Genomic DNA, 10,776 nt, shown 5'->3' with positions numbered 1-10,776 from the left:
AAGCCTGCTTCAGGTCATCTTCTCACTGTGAAGGAAGTGCAGTACTTGGTGAAGGAATATTGGGACTTCAAAGGAGTGATAGCGTTTGGGGTGCAGAATGAGCATGTCCCAACCCAATTCTGTTACTGTACTAATGTGCTGTTCCACTAATCCAGTGAAGTGAGGCTTTATATCTGATCCTCTAGGTATTTCTAGTTACTTAGGGGTAAGACACCTGTAAGTTGAAAAATGAGACAGATCTTCCAGATGCTTTATTTCTCTTTGTTCAGTATTGCTTCAGTAATGGTGTGGGCCAGAGTTTGGGGCTTTTCTTAAGGAAGACTGAGTGTTTTTTCAGTTGCAGAGTGCCCGAATTTTCCTGACATGGAACAAGTACAGATCTGTCTTCAGGGAAGAGGAGAAAGAGCTGTCTTTCTTCTTTTTTTCTCCTTCACCCAGCATGTCATGGATCTGTCTGCCTCTTTTCCGCTTCGTTTGCTGATTCCTAAGAATTGAAATGAAAGGGAAGGGAAGACTCGCTTTACTCTCAGTATTGCCCAAGAGCATTTGATGTGCAGCCCCAGGGATGCGGTCTCTGTTGCCTACTTCTGCTAGGGAGTTTTCTCATGCCGGCAGTGTTAGCTGTGTCAGTAATGCAGGCTTCAGTTTGTCCCGAAGGATATGGGTTTTGGGGAAATGCGCATCTTGATTCCGAGTGGTGAAAAAAGGAGCAGTGTTTCTGTGGGGCAGTGTCTGGGAATGTGGCCAAAGATCCCAGTGAATTCTCTCGTGTGTGTCTCTCCTGAAGAAAGATGCAAGTTTTGTATCTCAGTTCACTTCTGTTTTGCTCAGTGTTTCTTGAGCAGAAATTAAGGTGATTCCCAAATCGTCATCCCTCAGTCCACAGTTTCCCAAAAGCGGTATCGCAGCTCTACCCCTGCCTTCTTGGTAGAATACCAAATCAGTCCTTCACAAGAAATTGGAATTGTTTTCCATTGAATCTCTTGGCTCACTTCTCTTGGAGTTTCTTCACGGGAAATCTCTTTTTTTCCCATGTCCTGGTTATTGCACTGTCTGCCCTTCTCCTGCTTGCTGTTTTTCACAGCAGGTTCTGTCTTTGGTTGTTCCTCCCCAGAGACCCATCAGGATTTGGCAGCACCATTTCCTCACCACGCTTCCTTGCCCATTTCATGCCAATAAAACCAGCAAATGCCTGGACCCCTCTAGAGGGCAGTTTGTTTTTAACCAAGACATAACTGACAGTTGGAAATAAGATTTTGGTTTTCAACATCCCAGGTGGCTGTTGCACAAATTCCTGGCCCTGTGGACAAGATCCCATGCTCCTTAAGGCTGCTTGTCTTGCGTTCATGTTTTCTGGCCTGGGGACCTCTGTCTCGGTAGGATGGGGAGTCTGAGACTGGCAGATGGACAGAAGCCGATTGGGTGTTACGCTTGTTCCCTTGTGTTTCTCTGCTGCTGATGGGAAAGGCTTCTCTTCCTGTCTGTGCTGGCATTCAGACAACATGGGAAGTACCTCTTAAGTGATTAATCTCCTTTTTATATGCAGAGTTAGGACATACTGCTAGACTGCCTTTTAAAAAGATAAAACTATGACAGGAAAGCTCATTTCAAATGTGTGTGATCTCCCTCCCCACCCCCGAGTGCTTTCAAACTCTGCCTTTTAGTTTTACTTAACTGTTACTTAACTTTTTACTTGAATCAGATAAATCAAGAGCCCAAGGTAATGGGAATGCTTTAGGGCTCAATTGCTGTTGAGGTTGGACTACATGTTGCCCATTAAAATACTCTGTGACTTAGCAGAGCCAAGTAAACAGATTTGTAAATGCTTTGCAGCCCTCTGGCCATGGCCTGCTCAAAATACCGTGACCTGCTTCTGCAGAGGTGTAGCAGTGTTTCTGTATGGGAAATGTTTTAAAGGGACTAACTGCAGGTGGATTTGAATCATGGCTGTGAACAGTGAAGGTACTGAGCACGCTTCTGCGCATGTCTTTTAACGACTGCTGAGAGGAGGAGAGGTAAAGTTTGAACATCAAAGGAATTCCAGTTATTTTTCAGTCAATCCAAGTTTCCTATGTAAGAATGAACCCAGATACACTTGGTTTGAATAAGATGGCAAAGTCTCAAATGAGGGCTGGGCTCTTTGTCTTGTGTTGGTCATTTATTTCACACTGGTTTCTTCTGGGCTCTTGACCTGTGAGGGTTTGTGGTTTTGTTTTATTTCTTTTTTTTTTTTTGGTCACCTTCTGCATTTTTGTGCCTGACATCGATTCTTGTGGGCAATACCATCAGCAGAGATGGCCTTCCCCTACCTACCTCAAGGCCTTGCACCCTGATAAGACAGGCAGTGGCTCACAGTGCTGGGGTGAGGTTCTGTGCAAGGGAGGGTACAGCAACAGGAGCTCCTGGGCCTCCTCAGCAGACCTCTGGTTTGCTGGAAATTGAGTTCCTTGGTGCAGAGATCTTGGATGCCATATTCCCATCTGTGAAATCAAAATTACTTCCCCGGTCATCTGCTGACCTGTAGCTAAGCAAGGCTGTGCTGTTGGCTTCCATCCCCCTGCAAAGGGGAAGCTTTAGGCCATGGGTGAGGGGGCAGCGCTGCTGTTCCTCTCCTGGACCAGGGTGTCCAGCAGAGAAGAGGGATTTAAGAATAAGAAGGCCCACACTAATGACCCCCAGTTTGCAGTGGTCTGGTCTCTCCAGTGGCCTTGGTTCCTGCTTTGGAGCATGGAGCAGCCCTGGTGGGAGGAGGAGGATGATGATGAAGGATGATGATGATGAAGGAGATGGGAGGAGGATGATGAGGAAGGATCCAGCTGGCAAGTCGCAGCAACTTGAGGAACAACCTGAGTTTTAGGATGCAGCAACCTTTGGTCTTAAGATTTTTCCTCATGTCTGCTCTTCTCTATTCCCCACAGGCCCCGCTTTCAGATGTGGTCAGTGGAAGTTGTAGAGGGGCTCTCAGCTGCTGCTAATGGCTCTTGTACAGTCAGAGGGTACACCAGGGCAGGTCCTGGGGCACACTGGCAGGCAGCAAGGGCTGGCCTGGCTGCCCTGAGACATAACTTTGCCGTACTGAGAACTCTTTGTGTTTTGCAGTTCAGATGGGGAATTCTTGAGTGCGTGGGAGTGGGGTTGTCCGGTTAAAATCACAGGCTCTGCAACATAATCCTTTGGCAGACCTTCTTGCTTGCATTGTTAACATAGTCAGCAACACAAGAAACTCCAGATGAAACTTGGTACCAGTCCATGGTGTGGGAGCGGGGCAATGGTGAAAGTGCTGACATGGAGCGCCCCAGGAGTCTGTTCTGACAGGCGTCGCTGTGGGTGTTCACATCTGTGCTGGGATGGAGGGGCAGCTGGGGGTTTCCTGGGCCAGGAAGGACTGACAGCTGCTCTCAGGTACAGAGCACAGTGCTGCTGGCTCCTGCTGTCGGAGCGTGTTTTAAAGAACACTGTAGAGAGCTGGTGCGGCTGGGGAGAAGCTGCATTTGGTCTGGATGAGGCATTTTTCCCTCTGCAGATGAAGCACTATGAGTCAGAGGTGCATGCTGAAAAATGAAAACCTTAACAGATTAAGCTTTGTCAAACCTCTTTTTGGCAGAGGTTCAGGTCGATGCTTTGATTTTTATTTTTTTTTGTAATTTTATTTTCTTAATTTCAAGAGAATAATCTTACATGGTCAGGTGTAAAATGTTTGGCTTCACTACACAGACTTTAAAAATTAGACTTAGCTTATTAATCTGAAGAGACACGGAGGTAAAAATGAATCCACCGTCAGTGCTGGTACTGGAACGAGTGAATGGAGGTGAAAGCTTCCTGTACAGCCGTCCTTCATCTTTCACCAAGCACTGTCACACAGCAGGGCTGTCAGCGTTCCTCTCTGCACTGAGGACATCTGTCAGAATTGCACCAGAACCGGTGGCTTCTGCTTCCGTGAGGATGAAGCTGAGCCAGCGCTGGGAACCCGCTGTGGGCAACGCAGGGCCCAGGAAGCCTGGAAGGGGATGACTGGAGTCCTGCAAGGTGTTGCACACAAGCTGGTGCTTAGCCTTGTGGTAGGGATGTGAGCTGAGAGGGGTACTGCTCATGCTGGTGGGTTTGGGGTTGTTTTTTTTTTTTCTTTCAATAAATAAAAACTCCCACCATCTTCAACTGTTCAGGCAAGTAACAATTCACTTCAGGCTGTTATGTTTCAGAGTACAAAGGCTTTATGGACTAGAAATACTAGAAAACTAGAAAATACTAGGAAGACGAGCAAGCCAGGTAAGGAATGTAGCTGTCCCCTGTCCTGTCATTCTCCCCTTCTCTGAAGTAATGCTCTGTGGTGGACACACTTAGATTTTTTTTTCAAGAGGAAAGCAGATGGGGCACAGCAAACTGTCAAATAAGTTTTGTAAAGCCCAGAACACCAGAATGAACATTGCAGGCTTCTCGGTAAAGGTTAAGTATTTTGGTATTTTGTCCAAAAGGTCTGACAGAGGTTCTGTTGCTGCATCTGGCACATTCAAGCTGTATGCTGTTGGAAGGATCCTGTCTTATTTTAAGTCAATTTAAATGTGTTTAAAATACTCTGATTTACATGAATTGCTTATTCAGGACATGCATGGACTCTCCATGAAGGCAGCCTGCTGTGCAGGCACTACTGGCGCTGTGGGAGGCTCCCAGCTTTCAGTGTAAGGCACTTGGGATGGATAAGGCAGCTTATGAAGTGATCTGAACACCACATGCAGGTTGTTGTGTTGTAATTACTTTTCTCTTTATTTGAAATTAGCTTGGGTTTCTTTTTTTGTTCAGCTCATGATCTGCAACTGCTGCAGGCAGTTCGAAGTCACTACTGCTAGGGTGGCTTTTTCAACCACAAGCACTGCAAACGCTGCTGCTGAGGTAATGCTGCTGCTGGATTTGGGGCAGCCAGTTTCCTCAGTGGAGCCTACAGGGGCAGGAGAGGTGGCTGCATCACCAGAGCCCCACCTGCCCCTGGGCAGGGCACAGGCAAGGGGCAAACAGCCCTGGTGTGCTGGCAAGGGAAGGGTTTTACCCACAGCTCGGAGGCTGTCGCTGCTCCAGGACTCCCCTGGGGCTGTCGTCCTTTGGGGCTGTCAGTGAGTGTCTGATTTGGCCAGCACTGGCTCACACTTATAACTGCAGGCTTTACAGGAGTTTTATCACTAAGTGTATCGGTGGATGTATCAGTTGAAAGAACGTGAGAAAATGTCAAAGAAACATCTTTCAGGCTTTTTTGAAACTAAATTTCTGCTTACAGTTGCTGTACCTCTGTTCAGGATTCTGGGGGTGATGTTGTTCAAGTGCGTTGTAAGGCTGTAGGAGAAAGCAGGCTGTTCAGGTGCTGGAAGTTATGATGTGAATAAAGATGATGGTTTTTACCTTCACAGCCACAGTCTCTAGTACTTAATAGAGAAGCAGAGTCTTAAAAACCTGTAATTTGATCAAATTAAACTTGCTTTTCAGCTAAGTTCTGGAAGCTTTCTATGCCATGCATAGACACTGTTCTTTCACAGGTGAGCTATTAAGAAAGCCTGAATTCATTTTCCATGTAAACTTCTTCACTGCAGGTCCCTGCCCAAGAATATAATCTGCATTACGAAGTAGAGACATCATTAGAAACGGCTTTCAAATGGCTGTTGAATTTATTTGCTTGATAAATACAATCCTAACAAAATAAAAGATAACCAATATTAAGAGATTTGTCTGAAGAACATTAGAAAAATTCATGACAATTCAATAGGAATTAGTGTGAATTAAACAAACAAACAAAGAAATTTAAATATTGCCAGCAAATATAAAATGTATGTAACGAAGGCAAGGGAGGAGAATGCTTTAGTTTACATTTGTCATCTGACCACATTTTCTGTGTTTATAAACTTTTTTTTTTTCCAAATTTTAAAAAAATACTATGCTGTTTTCTATAACATATCAAAGCATTATTTGTACAAAAATCAAATCATGGCCAATGATTCACAACAGTGCAATAGATAAAGAATACAACCACATCCAACAGGTGCTGAAAATAAATATCCAGATTAAAAAATAAGATAGCCTATACGCACTCTGTGGAGTTCGCTGTCTATAGATGAAGTAATGGATGAGGCTCGTGAGTGTATCCGAAACATTAAATGGCCCCTAAATGCCAGCCTGGCTGAGACTTTCACAATGGCCAAACCAAAAGCAAGTCCCAGGTGGTGGTGGTGGTGGTGGTTGGGTTTTTAAACAACAAAAAAGAGGCTATTGCTGACCCCCTGTTGTTCTGCAGGCTGGTCTGGAAAGCACAAGTGCCTGGCATTTCTGCAGAGGGAAATGCTGTATTGCTTGGTCAGGCGGGTCTGTGGTGACGTGGCCATCCCCAGCACTGCCTTGCAGCAGCCGCCAGTGGCTTTCTGCGAGGGACCGACGTGTTTGAAATGGGTGAAAAAGCAGCTCCTGGCTCGATGGCAGCGGTTTAGAAATGGGTCAATGGGCTACCTACATCGCTAAAAGACACCAACAGCTCTTGATGAACATTTCCATCGTACAGGGACATAAATAACATCTCTCAAGTTTATACATTTATTCAGTACATCTCAGAACAAAAATGAAGCTTAAGGGCATGTTAGGTAAACACGATACCCCACAGGCTCCCAACTTTTCAGCCAACCCAGAATAAATTTAAAGCTCCCTTGTATATAATCTGCATCAGAAAGGTATCAAAGGCACAAGCAAGAAGTGACTCGTTAATAAGCAGAAGTAATGGTGAATGAGAATGGACAGATTCACAAGGCAAATCATTAGTGAGTGTGGGTGGGGGGTGGTTTATTTACTGAAAATGAACTCTTCCAATCCTGCTTCAATGAATGGAAATGATGATTTTGGTTTAAAATAAAAGTGTTACTGAATTATTTTAAATCACCTGAAGGAAACCAGTCTTGAAATAATCTGATACTAACTGGAAAACTCTTCTGGCTTCTCCAAACTCACCTGAGTCTGATAAGTAGAAGCCACAAGTGTTAGAGACAAAAGTCTCCAGGGCTTAAAAGAGAAGTTTCTTTACAGAATGTACACAGCCAGCAATAATTTGTGCAGTTTGACTCACATTACAGTAATTTGCACAGTTCAGTTGAGTTGATGCATCTCCAAGGAGCCAGATCAAATAGGAGTTTCTTTCCTGTCTTTACTTGGCGATGGCTTGACTTGCTGCTCCTTGCTTGCTTTTGGCTGCTCTTTGGCTGCTTTCGTCTCCAGGCCGCTGTCTCGCTGCTGCTGCTGCTGCTGCTGAGAAACGCCCCCGCGTTTTTCTGGCTCCTCTTCCTCCTGCACCTGCTGCTCTGATTTAGCTCGCTGCAGCAGTCGAAGCTGCACTCGCAGCTCGATGATGGCCTCTCGCTCCTCATGAATCGCTTGGTTCAGGTGATTGTTCTTTATCTTTCAGGTAAGGAAAACAAATGTCAGGGCTCCTTCTGACAAAGAGCTGCTGTAGCTGAGGGATTTTAGCATTACACAACGAAGCTTTGTTGACAGCGACGTGGACTTGCACACAACAGTGATTTAAAACCAGAGCATGCGGATTTTACGCCTAGGGAAAACTGATGCAAAACTACCAGTGTGCACATGTGCAAACATCTCTGGCAGACTAAATCAAGTGACTGCTAAGGAGAAGAGCACCAAAGTAATACAAAGACTCAAATCTCACCTCCAGCTCCTCATTCTGTCTCTGCAAATCTTCCAGGATGACCTGCAGCTCCTCCTCATCTTCACTCTCACTTTCACTCTCGGAAGAATATTCCTCAGTTTCACTTCGGCCGTGCTGTTGGCGACTGCAAGACCAATGAAAAACCCTGATTTGGACACTTCCTCAAGTCTGCCAGAACTGTAGCAGTGTAAAAGAGTTAACTTACACCCACTGAAGAGGTCTTAAAAACAAAGTCAGAATTTTCTTTCAGAGCTTAATTTAATAAACCAGTGATTTCCTAGGGGATTTTTTTTTTAGTGCAGAGGGTCTGGTTTCCTTTAGACCATAATTCCATTGTTACGCTAACAGAAAATATCCTGCAATGTCCACAGTTGCTGAGATTTCAATAAAAAGAGGTAGCTTAGCAAATGTGGCAGTCATAGGGTGAGCTTTTAAGAGTAGTTTGAGTATTATTTCAGAAGAGCATATATGTGCTTTTAATCAGAGTGCTGGCCTGGTGGGGCTCTGATGCAAGCAGCCCCTTCCCCCTTTACCTTTGTATTTCAGCTATTTCTGCTCGAAGGCGATCGATTTCTTCCTTCTCTGAGGCAATCTGTCTGCGCAGGAACTGCTCCATGGCCAGCAGTTCTTCTTGCTCTGTTAAAATCTCGTTCTCCTGCAATGATCAATCGGTTCACTTAAAGCCTTGACTTAATTTTCTGCAGGAACATGCAGTAAGTATGAGATGATGCTGTTCTCTGAAATACTTCCAGTAGAAGTGGTTAGCATGCCTGCTTTGAACTCTTGACTCATTGAGACCTCAAAGCAAATGAAAGTTCAAACCCAGCAATACCTGTTCTGAACCCTCAAGACGATTGCTATACCCAGCAGTTGTGGAGATGACGCACCAAATGCTGGCTCGTTCGGCTGTTTCCTTAAATCACGGGGGAAACCTCTGGCTAACCAGTAAAATAACTAGAAAAACTGAATTATCAAATAAGTCTTTGAAGATGAATATGAGGCAGCAGAGTTCAGTTGAGAGAAGATCAAAGCTGCTGAGGGAAGCAAAGGCAGACAAAAAAGCCAGAATGGTTGCCTTACTTCCTTTGATCAGCCTGAAAGTAGTTAACGGTATCAAAACTGGTTAGGTTTGGAAGTGCTTTCTAAGTACATGAACAACATTTTTTGTTGTTGCTGCACGGTGTCACCTTCCTGCTGTGAACAAGTCTCAGCTTTGGGCTCACTCCTGCAGTCAGCTTTCCTTCCTTTATTTACCTTTAAAACAAAGCCTTGTCTTTTAATGGGCAGGGAGAGCCCTTTAAGCCTTCGGTTTCCCATTGCATTTGAAGGAACGAAAGTGTGTTTAATACTTCTGAAAGCTATGGAACAAGAAGATACCAGCAAATAAAGAAGATACCTGTGCAAGCAGAATATTTATAACTTCTTCGTTCTCATTCATTTCTTCTTTGGAGACATCCTCCTTTGAAAGGCTAGCAATTTCTTGTGCAATCTTTGTTTCACACTCCTGCCAGAGAAAGAGAACAACTGTTAAAAGGGGCAGCTTCCCCAGCCACTCTGTTTACTGTAAAAAAGAATAATAATGTTTTGGAATGTATTATTTTCCAAGTCTGGAATCGCCATCTTAGTTGTCTCGGAAGTTTTAGGCAAGGTCTGTCCCTTCTCTGTGACATAAGACAGTTTAAAGGAAATGCTTCCAAAGTTTGCTAACCTTGAGCCTTCCAGTAATTCCTCTTGGTACTCCAGGACACGCTGTTTGAAGCATGTGATGAACACATGCTCTGTCAAACTACGGTTTTAATCATACATCATCATTTTTTGTAAACAGCTGTGAAGGAGTGTGAAGATCTTTCTGTCCCTAGGGAGAGCCAGCCAACCAGAAAATGCAATTGCTCCTCAGCCATGTGAAGTTAAGATGAAAAAATCTGCAGTAAAAAGCTGGAAATGTGGTTTGCTCGAACTGCATTCTCACAAATTAGGGATCCGTGGTTTAGATGTTTGGCCAATAAACAGAAAAGTCACCCACCTGTCTCTTAGCTTCTCTTAGTTTCCTCTTAAGAGCTGTTAAAATTCTTTGCACCTCCCAGAGTCTCTCTTCTTTGGATAAGTCTTTTATCCCTGCCTGCAAGTCTCTGTGTAAACAGTTCAGTAGGAATTCCTAGAAACATTGCCAAAGAAATGAGTGTCTTTAATAAATCATAGCAGGGCAGAAGGAAAAGAAAAGTCTTTCTGGCTCCATGCAAAGGTTTCAGTTCTGTTTTTCAACGCTGGCCATGTCCACCAAGAACAAGTGTTACCATACACTGAGCACATGCTCCAGAAGTAGCTGAAGAGCAAAACTAAAGAAACCGCACTCCTTAACGTGTTCTCCCACCCAACTTTCCTCCCACGATAGAAGTACTGAACTACACAGCAAAGCAGTCCACAAAAGACATTGCTATAATCTTCATGAGACCGTAACACCTTTCCATGCATGAACTGGGCAAGAACATCAGCCAGCTCTTTCCAGTGGTCCCCACGGACAGGACAATTGTGACAGAATTAAGGAGACTGTTACAAGCTTGTGGGTACTTACTACTGAATGCAGAACAGTCAGGGCAAAGATAAACAGAAAAACACCGAAGTAATTGCCAACCTGTCGCCTGATTTCTTCTTTGATGCTTTCTTGTGTTTCTGGAAGTGCTGGCATCGTTGCCATGTTTGACCAGCGAAGGGGTTTTGTCACCTGCCTTAGGGTCACGTTCCCAAAGAACTCCTGAACGTGTGTAAAAAATACATACAGGACACGGTTGCTGATCTGCAAAGGAAGGACAGACAAATTGTGGTTAAGTGGATTTACTCACATCACCTCTTTCTGTGACTCAGTCGTGTCAGCTTGTCCAAAGAGATTAAAATCTGGATTTAAAATGGTATTTTAAACGACCCAGTCTTGGCCTCAAGGTATCACCTCAATGTATCTCTTACTGAGGCATTTTCACACTCAGCTGGGAATTTTCACAGACCTTTGCCCACCACAATTATTTCCATCACTGGCAGAGATAGAAATGTATTCAATCTTTCTTTTACTTACATTACTTACAAGTTAGTGGCAG

The 10,776-nt window shown here is 44.4% G+C and overlaps 1 protein-coding gene across 2 annotated transcripts in view; it reads right to left on the bottom strand.

Moving 5' to 3' along the window:
* Nucleotides 1-6,496: 6,496 nt before the first annotated feature.
* The window catches only part of RALBP1 (ralA binding protein 1), a 14,829-nt gene continuing 10,549 nt past the window's right edge, over nucleotides 6,497-10,776 (bottom strand). Inside the window, exons 4-9 of one of the 2 annotated variants that reach the window (XM_010184562.1) lie at nucleotides 10,320-10,481; nucleotides 9,711-9,842; nucleotides 9,084-9,191; nucleotides 8,221-8,342; nucleotides 7,688-7,811; nucleotides 6,497-6,580 (exon numbers count right to left, since the gene is read on the bottom strand). In XM_010184562.1, the coding sequence (XP_010182864.1) occupies nucleotides 6,572-6,580; nucleotides 7,688-7,811; nucleotides 8,221-8,342; nucleotides 9,084-9,191; nucleotides 9,711-9,842; nucleotides 10,320-10,481 (657 nt within the window). In that variant the 3' untranslated portion in view covers nucleotides 6,497-6,571. Of the gene's footprint in view, nucleotides 6,581-6,847; nucleotides 7,420-7,687; nucleotides 7,812-8,220; nucleotides 8,343-9,083; nucleotides 9,192-9,710; nucleotides 9,843-10,319; nucleotides 10,482-10,776 lie in introns of those variants that run through there. The other variant, XM_010184561.1, reaches the window with a different exon arrangement.

The sequence above is a fragment of the Mesitornis unicolor genome, unplaced genomic scaffold (genome assembly GCF_000695765.1).
Source record: "Mesitornis unicolor isolate BGI_N332 unplaced genomic scaffold, ASM69576v1 scaffold6955, whole genome shotgun sequence".
In the NCBI taxonomy this organism is placed as follows: Eukaryota; Metazoa; Chordata; class Aves; order Mesitornithiformes; family Mesitornithidae; genus Mesitornis; species Mesitornis unicolor.
The sequence above is the reverse complement of the archived record's forward strand: the minus strand, read 5'-3'. Positions and strand labels throughout refer to the sequence as shown.